This window comes from Calliphora vicina, chromosome 2 (genome assembly GCF_958450345.1).
Source record: "Calliphora vicina chromosome 2, idCalVici1.1, whole genome shotgun sequence".
Lineage (NCBI taxonomy): Eukaryota > Metazoa > Arthropoda > Insecta > Diptera > Calliphoridae > Calliphora > Calliphora vicina.
Genome location: NC_088781.1, coordinates 28462807 through 28476391, shown reverse-complemented (window position 1 = coordinate 28476391; position 13585 = coordinate 28462807). Strand labels below are relative to the sequence as shown.

At 30.2% G+C, this 13585-nt stretch overlaps 1 protein-coding gene across 1 annotated transcript; it reads left to right on the top strand.

The window, feature by feature from the left end:
• The first annotated feature begins 5795 nt into the window (after positions 1-5795).
• On the top strand, positions 5796-11956 carry Spn28Dc (Serpin 28Dc). The gene is made up of 2 exons (XM_065500882.1): positions 5796-6781; positions 10362-11956. Exons 1-2 carry the CDS (start codon positions 6111-6113, stop codon positions 11590-11592), a joined length of 1902 nt encoding a protein of 633 aa, XP_065356954.1. The 5' UTR covers positions 5796-6110; the 3' UTR covers positions 11593-11956.
• The last annotated feature ends 1629 nt before the right edge of the window (positions 11957-13585 follow it).

The following is a 13585-nucleotide window of genomic DNA, read 5'->3' as shown; positions in this document are numbered from 1 at the left end:
GAGGACAAAAATCTTCAGCTGATTATATAGCTGCCACAATTCATATCAATAGAATAGAAAAACTCAGCAATGAACAATTTATACAATTTTCCACCAAATGTGACGTCTTTGATCAAACCGATGGATCAGGGTGCAATATGGAGATTTAAATGTCATTATCGTCAATAGATAAGAATTTCAGAAAGCGTTTAACATCAAGTAAGCACTGTTGTCAATTAATAATGCTTGGAACGCTGTTACTTCTGCAGTTTTGAAAAATGCGTGGAACAACTTACTCTGCCCAGAAAATGAAATGCTGTGGGCATATGTCCGAAATTTAATAAAATCCTTATATTATTTAAACATTTACATAAAATCCTTTAAAAAACTACTCAAAATTGGTACTCAATTAACCGGGAAAATTGATTATCCAGAATGCTTCCGGTCCCGAGCAATACGGATAATCGAGGTCCCACTGTATTAGGATGGACCCTAATACATATGTACATCTGGGTGTCCCCGTTGTTATGACAACTAAAATTAAAGTTTTTTTTAAAGATATCTTTTAATTTTTTAGTAGCGCTATCTGCAATCAGCAAAGTAAATAAAAAATGCACTACAAAATTAAAAATATTTTTAAAAAAATAAATTTTTAGAGAATTATAGTCTGGAAATAGAAAAATATGCATTACAAAATTTTTAATTTTTTTATAACACTATTATTTAGTGAAAGATGTAAAGATAAATATCATTATGAAAATTACGAAATAAATTTTAAATTGAAATTTAAATTATTTAACTGTCTATTACAGTTTTTATACACTTTAAACAATTAAAAAAATGCAAATGCTATCATATGATTTGGAAACGTGTTTGGTCAAAATTTAATTTTGAGTTACGGACTACAAACGTGTATAAACATAAAAAAATTAAAATCGGAGTACCGCTTAATATATTCAAAGCACACACAATATTTAAATATGTAAATAAAAAAAATAAGTTAACAATCGGATGTTAAATATCTCGGTAAATGTACACCTCGATCGTCACCTTATATGGATATGGCATATAGATGTTAATTTTACACAAATGAAATCAAAAGCCATTTAAATAAATTCGCTCATTTACATGCATAAATTCTATTTTTTTGCTCTATATAAAACCAATACGATTTATCTCAAGCATCAAACGTCATAACAATATTCTTCGGATTTTAAATGTACACAATGTTATAAACGTGCCTTTAGTAAAATGTTAGATTAAAAAGACGAAGGTTCAAACCATAGATTAATCACATAGATTGGAAACTCAGATGTCAAAGATCTAACTCAGCTGTGTTTTTTGTGGTGGTTTTTGTTTTCACATAGTTTTTTCTACTAATACATTCTCACCACTTAGGTTTCTGACAACTGAGTTATGTCTTTGATATGAGAGTTACCGCTCTACATATGTCTATTCTCTATGGTTCAAACCATAGAGGAACATAGAGCGGAAACTATAAAAAAACTCAAACAAAAATATTACACAAAATAATCACACATACGAGTGTGGTTTTTTGATTTCACATAGTTTTTTCTACTAATATATTCTCACCACTTAGGTTTCTGACAGCTGAGTTAGGTCTTTGACAGGAGAGTTTCCGATCAATGCATATTCTTTATGGTACAAACCTTACATTTGAACATTATATTGAAAACCATGATACAGCAATTGTAGAAGGTAGAATCACTAGGGAGAGTTTTCAATATTTACCTCTATAACGTTTGATTTTGATTTTTTGTCATATTTTCTTTTGTTTAATTGTATAATTGAATTGTTTAATTAGAATTGTATAATTGAGAATTTATTTTCTACTGAGTGTACCTTATATTGTTGTGTCATGCTGAAAACAACAAAATTTATTTACCATACGACCATACCATTCGAATTGAATCCGAGAGACCGCGAAAGTAAGATTTTTTACTTTAAATTCCCCACTGCCCATTTAGATGCATTTCTTTGTATGCATTCTCTCCATCTTCACGTCTTTAACAGTTACTGTACATAAAACGTAAATTTGATTACATTTAATGAACTCATATATATACTCTTCATAAATAGATCATCGCTTGATGATCATTGCCAAAGTTGTATTTATCTACCACAAATTGGTTTTACCCATAAAATAAGGAACCGGTTTCTTTATTTTTAAATCTATTTGGAATACCAGCCATAAAAGAATATTACGAATAATTATTTATGACAACGAACACCAGCAGAAATTTTTAAATTATGATCACGTGTGAAAAATACCATACGAGAACAAAAACAATCAACTCTTTGTGGAACCGCATTCAAAGCTTGGAAACTCATACAAAATATTTGTAATCTTTATACATATTGGAAAAACCAGGCTTTGTATTTAGTAGATAAACAAAATGTAGAATAATTAAGAGCACTTAGTACGTAGTACATCATAAACAAGGGTTCAAAAGAGTCATATTACAATATTTTTTTTTTGCAAAATTTATAAATTTCTTGCAAAAAAAAACACACATAAAAATGTAGTTAAAAGAAAACCGATTTCAATGAATTTATCTGTTAACAATTTGACGTCATGGCCAGGCATATTTAAAATTCATTATCACTTCGAGTACGTAAAAAATTTGTAAATTTTGTTTAATGTATGAATGATGATAAGTTGTTTATAAAGGGAATAACATATTTGTTATTAAACATAACAATTGTTAAGTACATATTATTTTGCTTGGATTTTCTGGGGGATTTACTCTTTACTTATCGATGATGTTCAACACAAAAAACTGTGCATGAGTCAAAGAGAGTGTTTTCATGTTAAAACCGGGCTTGATTAATGATAAAAGAGATAGTAAGAGAGTCTTTTTTTCAAATACACTGTATACAGGTTAAATAGGGTTACTAACATGATTTAAATAATTTCCATGATGGGATATCTTTATTCTGTGCAAGGATTAGCCCTGAAGTTTCCATTGACTGTGAACTGAAGCAAGCTCTCACTGGCTTTTTATAATTCTTACAAAATTTTAAAAATTCTTAGTTTTTTTACTGAAATAACCATATTTGTTAGATTTCTGGTTCCTGAGGAAAAATGTGAAGTCAGATTTTGCAATTTCAATAAGGATCCAATATGTATATAGGTTACAAGTTACCAATTAAGAATCTGAAATAAATTTCAAATTTGTATTTAATATAATGTTGGAATTGTAGTCGGTGAATACTAATATACAATTATACTGAGGTACTGCAAAAACTCAACATTTGAAGGAAGACCTCGTAAAACTAATCTGAGACAAAATAATTCAATACATAACAAGAGATTTTAAGATATTCTCAAAAATTACTGCCCAGGAGGTTATCAATAATGTAAAATTGAAAATTAGTTGTCATTTAGCGCTGGTGGTGAAAATGAGGCTGGTCTTGTTTGCTATATCCCTATAAAACACTTATTTCGAAAAAACGTATACAATTTACCAAAGCACATTAAAACTGGTCCGGGCAGCCGCGGAAACCGACAAGTTTTAATATAAAAAAAGGAAAAATGTAAAATAAATTTTACTTTATTTGACATAATTCCAAAATGCTGTATTATTTTCCTCTTATTTTTGAAATCTATCGTCTTAAATCTTACGTAGTATAAATGGGTGATATTTAAATGGTACTATTAGCTAATGTTTCGATCATAGCTCTGAAATGTATAAATCAAAAATCTAGATAGAAGAGATCTCAGGGAAATTGTTATTATAACACTGCTATTGGCATTTTTGAAGTCTGGATATTTTTATACCCCTCACCTTCGTGAGAAGGGTATATATAAGTTTGTAATTTCCACAATATAATTTTCCGACCCTATAAAGTATATATGTATGTCATGTCCGTCTGTCTGTTGAAATAACTTTCCGAAGCCCCCAAATAACTTACACGATTCATACATCAATATCTCCGGAATACTTCGGTCCACAAATGGCTGAGATATAAGAAAAAAACCAGGACAACGTCGATTTTTGATATATTTTTGACCTATATCTGGATTACTAAGTCATTAATATAGACAATATGGACATCTAATGATAGATATTTCAAAGACCTTTGCAACGACGTATATAAGACCACAGTAAGTTGGACCTACAACGGGTCAAAATCGGAAAAATATTTTTTAACTCGATTTTTTTTCGCTAAATATAAAAAAAAATTGAAAAAACAAAAAAAAAAATTAAAATTTAAAAGAAAATTATTTTTTAAAATTTAAAAAAACAATCCAAAAATTTTTTTTCCAAAAATTTAAAAAAAACAATTGGAAAAATTTTTTTTAAAAAAAATTAAAAAAAAAAATTATTTACTGCCGAATATCATTTAGGGTGGGAGCTAGTTACTTCAATAGCCACGTGACTAGTCATTTTAACACTTTCATGTCCTAGGCAGGGGGTCAATTGTCTCTTTTTGATTACAATGGGACTGTCTAATAGCTGGTCCAAAGTAGGCAAAGCATTGGATTCACATACTGGTTACATAGTGTCAGTTACCTTACTAGCTTTGTAACTGGTTACTTGATCAGCTACTTACTAGTTATTTTAACATTTCATGTCCTAAGCAGGGGGTCAATTGACCCTTTTGATTACAATGTAACTATCTGATAGCTGATCGAAAGTAATCAACGCTTCTGTTGGGTAAAATAAAGTTCAGTACAAAAAAAGTTTGAAGTGACTTCACCATAGATTACTAAGAGACACTAAAGTGACTATTGACTTCAGCTATCCCAGCAGTTCTAGGAGACAGTACCGAACTAGGGATTTTACCCATCATTTAGGGTGGGAGCTAGTTACTTCAATAGTCACGTGACTAGTCATTTTAATACGGGCATGTCCTAGGCACAGGGTCAATTGTCTCTTTTTGATTACAATGGGACTGTCTAATAGCTGGTCCAAAGTAGGCAACGCATTGGATTCACACATTGGTTACATAGCGTCAGTTACCTTGCTAGCTTTGTAACTGGTTACTTGATCAGCTACTTGACTAGTTATTTTAACACTTGTATGTCCTAAGCAGGGGGTCAATTGACCCTTTTGATTACAATGTGACTATCGGATAGCTGATCGAAAGTAGTCAACGCTTCTGGTGGGTAAAATAAAGTGCAGTACAAAAAAAAGTTTGAAGTGACTTCACCATAGGTTACTAAGAGACACTGACTTCATGCTATGTTACATGGGATATCAGTATACTTAAGCAAAAATAAAAATAAACTGTATGAGAATTATATTAACACAATTTGTAAAAAACCAGTTTGTACGAATTACTCACAAAACGTTTATAGTGACTACACTCTAGATTACTTAGAGACACTTAAGTGACAATTGTCTTCACGCTAGATTACTTGGGATGCATAAAGTAACCAATTGTCTTCTCTCTGCACTACAAAGTGCAAACACGTGTCAAATGACCAAAATATATAAAATGGAGTCAGCCAAGTGATAAGACATTTGTGACAATTACTGTCTTTAAGGGATACATTGACTACTTGCTTAACTGCTGGGGTTATTTTAACAATACCCCCATAATGATCAAATCGTTCTGTCTGGCAATACACAAAATATTTGTATTACAATTTGCAAATTACCTATGTTGAGAAAAATCACAGAGAAAATACAAAAATACCACAACCTGCTCTTTAAAACTAAGTTCAAGTTTCTACATTCTGAAAAATCCAGTATTAGTAACGGTTCTCATTCATAAAAAAACCAAAAACAATAAGCTTAACAAAAACACTGACTTTAAATACACAAAGCTAGAATTGTAATACGATCAGTTGGATGAATCGTTTGATGAGTATCGGTTCGATTGTGCGAGTTAATAAGTGAATCGTTTCGCGGTTAAAAACCATAATAAAATAAAAAACAAAACACAAAACAAGAGTATCGCAAAAATACTAAGTAACAAAAAGTATCTACAGAGTATAAACAGAACTAGTCAAAAAAACAAGTCAACAGTTTAGTAGTTTATAAACATTGTGTGAGCTGGTTGCTGGACATACGGGTTTAAGCACAAGTTTAATTCGTTGTATTTTAGAATACATACTTATAAAAATTTAAATTAATATATAAATTAAATTAAAACAAGTGATGAGAATTCTTAATAATTTCATGCATCCATTAACGTTGACACTTTTGGCTGTTGTCATTCACTTGTCATGGACAGTGGATCTTAAGACAAACGACCATTTAATAAGGGATATACTAGTGCCAAATCATGAAAAACGCTGGAAAACCCCATCAGACGGTGTGCGTCATACAAATCCTTTGTTATCGAAATTTTCACGCACTACTAATAAACAAGTAGATGAGAGGATTTCTGATATTATTGCCGAAAATGTTTTGCATTTTGGTCATAGTCTGGGCTTAGAGTTGGCTGCTTTGGATCCCTACGCCACCAGAAGTGAAATCTTCTCACCTCTGAGTATTATGGGCGCATTATCACTGTTAACATTGGGTGCTAAGGGCAGAAGTTATCAGGAATTAAAACAATTGCTTGGCCTTGATTCTGATAGTGAACTCATTCAAAATCCCAGTAAATATCACGAAGAATTTGGTCTAATGCTAAATGACATGCAGCATACAAACGTGAATATCGGTGGTGTTAATAAGCGTCCAAATGCCAATTGGCGTTTTACTACACTGAAAACGGCACCGGTACGTGCGTCCTCAAATCGTGTTAAACCGCCCGTGGAGCATATCATCAAAGTGGCAAATGGTTTATTTGTACAAAGCGGTTATACATTAAATCCCGATTATAGGTGAGTAGTAAGGAAATTAAGAGTTAAAAATATTGGCTACACCATTTCCATTTTTTAATAAAATATTTAATGGAAATAAAATAATGAATTGGATGAAAAAAAAAGAATTTATAAGAACAGATTAATTAAATTCAGAGCTTCGAATTAATTCAATTTAAGTTTAATTCAGAATCAAAAAATGTCAGAAATTCTTATCATAATACCATTCCCCACAAACTAATTATTATGCTTTATTCAAAGGCTTTTATTTGAAAAGAATTCATTAATTATTGAATTTATTCATAATGTTGTTAATTCATTATTAAATTTGTTCATTCTTGGAATGGTTCCATATTTGTTAATTCAAATCTAATCCAAATTGAATAAAAATATTTGTTCTTTATTCAATTTGTTTTATACAATGAATTAAAAAAAATAGTTTAAAGCCTATTTGTAATGGATTTGAACTGAAGAAAAATTTAATATTCAATAAATTCTATTTTGTAATGGATTTCTGTTAAAGAAAACTTGGGTGATTTAATTATGAAAGAATTCGCAAAGGAATCAATTTGATATACATATTTGAAGATTTGAGCAATTCGGCATACGAATTAATTCGTAATAAATAAAGAGATCAAATTTAATTTGATTTTGAAAATTGAATAAAGAATTTTTTCTTTCCTAACTTTTATTAAAGGTCATTAAGATAAATATTAATAAATATGTAGTTAAATATTTATTTTTTTGCAACTAGGGCATTGCTACACGTTTGTTATATTTTGGCTACAATTATATTAAACACCTTTGAAATTTCCATTATATATTTTAATAAATCGTCCATTTATTCTAAGACATCAAATACCTCTTAAAACAAGTGTAAAATACTAAAGTTGTAGTACCATTTCTGGGTAGGGAAGTTTATAATTGCCTGACATAAATGTTTGCCAAATTTTACAGATATGAATCAATCAGCAATAGAAAACAAACAAAAGATAATGTCGAAATGGTTGTGTTTGGAAAGAGGTCACATACGTTGCCTATTGAAAATGTTAGTTTTTCTCTCGATCTGCAAACTACAACCATTAAAAAATGTTTGTGATCGTCAAAATAACCATACGGTTCGATATTACTTTTTTGACAACTGTCATTTGCTGCATATCTGTAAAATCTGAGGTAACACTATGGATATACCTGATAAATTTTTGTCATGATAAACGTCAAAATGGTTGTCAAGATAAAAAATTACCAGGTATATATAGTCTCCATTTATTAGCATTATTGCTTCGTTATGACAAAATTATTAGTGCTTTCGCTCAGACAAATTTGTCTTGACAACAAATGTCAGTAATTGTTAAATAAATATTTATCAAGTATAGATATTCCAGTACTCGAACTTTTCTTTATGATTCAATTATACCATTTCAATTGAATGCCATTTAATGTTTTTAAAACATTTATATTATTGGATGTACTTGGATTTTGTATATGAAATATATTTTCTTATTTACATATAGTATGGAGTCTTATCTTTCAAAAAAGTTGCCCAATATAGAAATTGAATAATTAAATTTAATTGAATACTTAATAAATAATAAATTTAATTAAAAACAAACCATATTTTTTAAATGTTGATTAAAGATTAGGAAACCTATATTTGTTTGGATTCGATTGTTTTTAAAAAAATCTCTGTCCGTAAATTGCTGCAACCTATTGAATTTTGAGGTTCAGTTTTATAATCAACGACTCTAAAAACCCTACAAGATTCAACGACAATATAGCTAAAAACTTGTTTTTTGAGTGTTTACAATCCATTGAGGTAAGAGTTTTGAAGGCCGCCCAAACGTCAGATCCCAATGCCATAAAAAAACTATAGGAAATTCGCAAAATATGGACTAATAATTTTACCACGAAGGAAGCTTTTTCAGATGTGATTATAAGGGAATGGAAAATATTTTGAAGGAGGCTAATTTATTGATTTAATGTAAAATACTGAGTCACTAAAAAATAATAATTTAAAAATATTTTTTTTTTATTAGTTAAATATTTGGAAAAGTTTCCATTGCATTTTCAGCCAAAAAATGTGATCCATTCTTAAACGATTTGTAAATTAATAGCCGCCAAATTTATACTAATCTCAATTCAAGATCAATTTATGAACAAGCTTAAAAATCTGAATTATACACGACAATTTTAATTTCCCTATTCAAAAAAGTGCCACAACTTTCTAATTTGACAATAAATTAAAGTGAAAAATTGGTAATTTTATTGTGAAAAAGGCTTTAAAAAAATATATGTATGTATACATTTTTGTATAGAAATGTTTTCAATATAACACAAAGCTAGCTAACCATTGAATCTTTGTTTTTCAACTTATCAATTCAATTATTTCATACGTAATTAATTTAACGCTAAAACTTTGCCATCCATAAAATTCTTAAATTTTATATTTATAACTACATATGTATGTACATACGTTTATAAAATCATAGTCCACTCATATTTTACAAAACACATAATGCCTTCATATGTATTTTAATTTTCTCACCATTTCAATTATCAGTTTTAATATTTATTTGTATAAAAAGTTTGTGAAAGTTTTTTTTTATTCATCTACTTTTTTTGTTATTACTAAAACAAATAAATATAATACATATAATTGATTAAAAAAACTTGATATTCGTGCCAAAATTTAAACATTTATTTTAAAATCTTAATTTAAATTTGTATTAACAATAGATTTCCGTTAGTTTTTGTTTACACATTTTTGTTGATACGATGACAAATGATTATTTTAATTATTTTTAGAGTGACAAATGAATTTAGTTTTGAAATTATTATAAATAGTTATTTTAATTGTTTAAAGGGATAACCTTGATTTTTTTTTAATGTTATGAAAAGAATAGGGTTTATATTCTTAATTTAGAACTAACATTGTAAGTCTGCAAACTGAAGCAACCAAAGGTCAAGAGTTTAAGAAGTACCTATAGAATATTCAATAAATAGGCCAAAATCCAATCCGTTAATCCATTATTTTGGAAAAAATTATGAAAGTAGATTTTAAAAATTAAATAAATATTGAAATAATGGTAGAATGTGATGCTTTTTACATAGTTGTCTTACATATTTTTTTTGGTTTAGTCTGTCTCTAGAAGTTTAAAAGTTTCCATTGTTTTGGTTTTGAATTTGATAAAACTTATATGATATTAAACAAGCTATATTCGGCTGTGCCGAACCTTATATACCCTTCACCAAATTATACTTCAAAATAAAAATTTTCAATATTTAATATAACAAAATTAATTTTTTTAATTTTTTGGAAAATTTTTTTTCGAATTGTTTTCTTTTTTTAAATTTAAATTTTTTTTTTGTTTTTTAAATTTTTTTAATATGTATTTAGGCAAAAAAAATTTTTTTGCGAAAAAAAAATTCGGGTTAAAAAATATTTTTTCCGATTTTGACCCATTGTAGGTCCAACTTACTATGGTCTTATATACGTCGTTGCAAAGGTCATCTTTAATGTATAAAATCTGACCATTAAAATACAAAATTTATTATTTACTTAGTTTTATCACAATTTTTTTCCTTCTTTCTTTATTTTTAGTCAAGTCCTACAATCCATATACGAATCGGAATTGCAACAATTAGACTTTCAGACTAGAAGCAGAGAGGCTCGCGATCATATTAATGCCTGGGTCGATAAAGCTACTTTTGGAAAAATTCCCCAAGTTATTACTGGCGAAATAGAGAAATCAACAAACATAATTCTTGCCTCTGTTTTGTACTTTAAGGCATTTTGGGAGACTTCATTCTTTCCCAGAGCGACACAGGAAGATTATTTCTATCCCGATGGTGTACACAATCCACCCATTAAAGTACAAATGATGCCCACCGGAGGTATATTTCCCTTTTATGATGCCAAAGAATATGATTGTCGTATTATAGGTCTACCCTATAAGGGCAATGAAACTACCATGTATGTAATACAACCCAATAATTCCACCCGCCAAAGACTACGAGAATTGCAGTATACTTTAAATGCTCACAAAATAAATGGTATGATTGATAATATGGAACGTAAGACTACGGTAATGGTCTTTCCCAAAATGCATTTTACCCGCACTATGAACATGAAAGCTATATTAAAAAATATGGATGTCCGTGATATATTTATAAATGGTTATAGTGATTTGTCATTGATTGGTGGTAGATCCAGTTATGCATCGCCACCTTCTCTTCCAATTCCAGCACAAGCAGCAGCACCAGTTTTTGGAAAATTTGCCCCACCAAGAATTGGTGGTGTATCATTTGAGTCCATAGATAGAAAAAAACCGGTTTATCAAAGCCACAATGTTTTGGATAGATTTGCTGAACCGGGTCTTATTTTTTCCTCCAGATTTGGTGAAAATGGGGAAACTAGCAACAATACTATGGCTGCAACTCATAATAAAACCATGACAGAGTCCATGGAAATGTCCTCTACAACTGAAAAGCCTTCAACTACAGTTACTACAAAATCGTCTGAGAAACGGGAAAAACGTCAAGTTCCTAATTATTATCGTGATCCTGCTACAGCCGCGCTATTCAATTTAGAAGCAGAGCGCCTAAAACCCGATTCATATCGGGCCGATCTTTTTGTGGATGACATTATACATAAAGTCGATTTTTCTGTTGATGAAGAGGGTACTGAAGCGGCCGCTGCCACTCTCACCTATTTACATCGTTCTGGTACAGATGTAGTTTTTCGTGGTGACACACCGTTCCTAATTCTCATTCGTCACGATCCCACAAAATTACCTCTATTCTATGGTATAATTAATAAACCGGAATTGTAAATAAGCAGTGAATGTGTGGAAAAAACACACATTTAGAGAAGACTTGATTGATTTATTTTTTTTTTGTGATGCAGAGATACAATTTTTTATATTATTTCTATTGTTGATGACTATATTAGTAGCATTTATTATAATAATTTAAGTAATGTGTACACAAAATATTGTTTTTGGTACTATATATATTGTATAACAATATTTTTTATAAACCTAAGTAATTTTAATGTGCATTAAATTAAAAAATATATATATAATTAATAACGCGAAACAATTTGTGAATTTTAGTAATTATTAACGAACAGTGGAGCAAATTGGAAAATAAATGACAATTACAACAGCGTTACTATTGGTACGACTGGATTAAGAATTTTGTGGTTTTAATTGAGCTTCAGTAGAAGTTAGTATTGAAAATTATTTCCAAGATAGGTACGCAGAATTCAAATCTCAGGTACGACAAATTATAAGAGTCTATTTCTTTGTCATTTATTATCTTAGATGTTCTTAACAAAACTTAAACTTTTCGAATTAACAAAATGTTCAAAAATTTTAAAAAATATCGAGCCATAACCGTCAAAAAGACGTCGATTTTCGATTTACGTGATTTTCGAAATGCGTATTTTAAAATTGAGGAACTGTGGAAAGTCCTTGAGTTCAATTGCTAAAATTGATGGACGTGTCAAGTCTATAGTGCAGACTGTATAAAAACTGTGTCCGAGTCTAATCCCTTGCAAGCAATCCATAAACTGGACGGCCAACCAAAATTTCCTTACGATTTGAGCGATTTATAAAAAGTGTAAAAATCCGTGAAAATTCGAAACACTTTGAATGAGCACAATATTAATGTTCGTTCAGAAATAGTGCTAAGTATTTTGCGAAAAAGCGGATTACATAGCTACGTACCAGGAAAAAAACCATTAATAAGATAAAGAAACAGAAAAAAGCGACTCTACTTCGCACTTAAGAATTCCGACAAATCAAAAGATTTCTGGGCCAATGTGCTCTTTAGTGATGAAAGCAAGTACAATTTATTCGGTTGTGAAGATAACAAAAAAATTGCCGCAACCTAATGATTTTGCCTAATGAAGTTGCCACAAACGGCCCTATGCTCCTTATAGGAACCACAGGAATTAATATATATACATATGTATATAATGAAGAGCTGCATCCGAAGAACCTCATTTCAACACTTAAGCATGGTGGTGGTTTGCATATCATCAAATGGAGTTGGAAAACTGCGATTTGTGGAAACAAATATGGACCGATTTCTTTATTTAAACATTTTGAAAAGCAATTTGAAAGATTCCGCAATTATTTTGGGTCTTAGTGGCGCCTGGTATTTCCAGCAGGACAACGACCCCAAGCACACTTCTCAAAATCACACAAAAACTTAAAAACTAAAAACCAAAAATACGCAATTAGTCCCAGCTTATTTCAAACAGCAACTTAAAAAAACTTGTTTATGTCTAACATACAAGGTCTCAGCGAAAAATGAAGACCAATTTCCGCCATACTTCACAGTAGAATTTCAGAGTACCTAGAATTAATTTGTGCAAAATTTTATCAGGATTGCCGCATAATCAACATATTTATGGCTGCTCAAACAGTATTCCGGGGGACATTTGTACGGGTGCTAGTTGACCGATATTGCCCATTTTCCAACAGCCAACTCGGTATTTTCCTTTTGACCCTATAGTGTTTTCAACAGACGGACGGATATAGATATATCGTCTTAGAATCTTATGAGGACCCAAGGCTATCAGGGCAAAAGTGGTGTAATCCCAAAACTATTTACTTAGAGGTAAGGGTAATTTACACCACTTTTGCTATATCACTTTGCTATATTATGATCTTTGTAAAAACAATTTTTTCAGCACCATCTGCGTTTGAATACAAAAAGGTGGCTTACTCCACTTTGTATTGATAGTGGGTAATGTAAGGAATGTATCTATGTATCTATGTAACACCTAACACAGCAACCAATAAAAATTGTGGGTTA

What these genes read in the sequence shown, in the direction of transcription:
- Spn28Dc (XM_065500882.1), top strand. Translation starts at nt 6,111, where the DNA reads ATGAGAATTCTTAATAATTTCATGCATCCATTAACGTTGACACTTTTG. An exon ending in ACATTAAATCCCGATTATAG is followed by an intron (nt 6,782 to 10,361) that starts GTGAGTAGTAAG and finishes CTTTATTTTTAG; the next exon opens with TCAAGTCCTACAATCCATAT.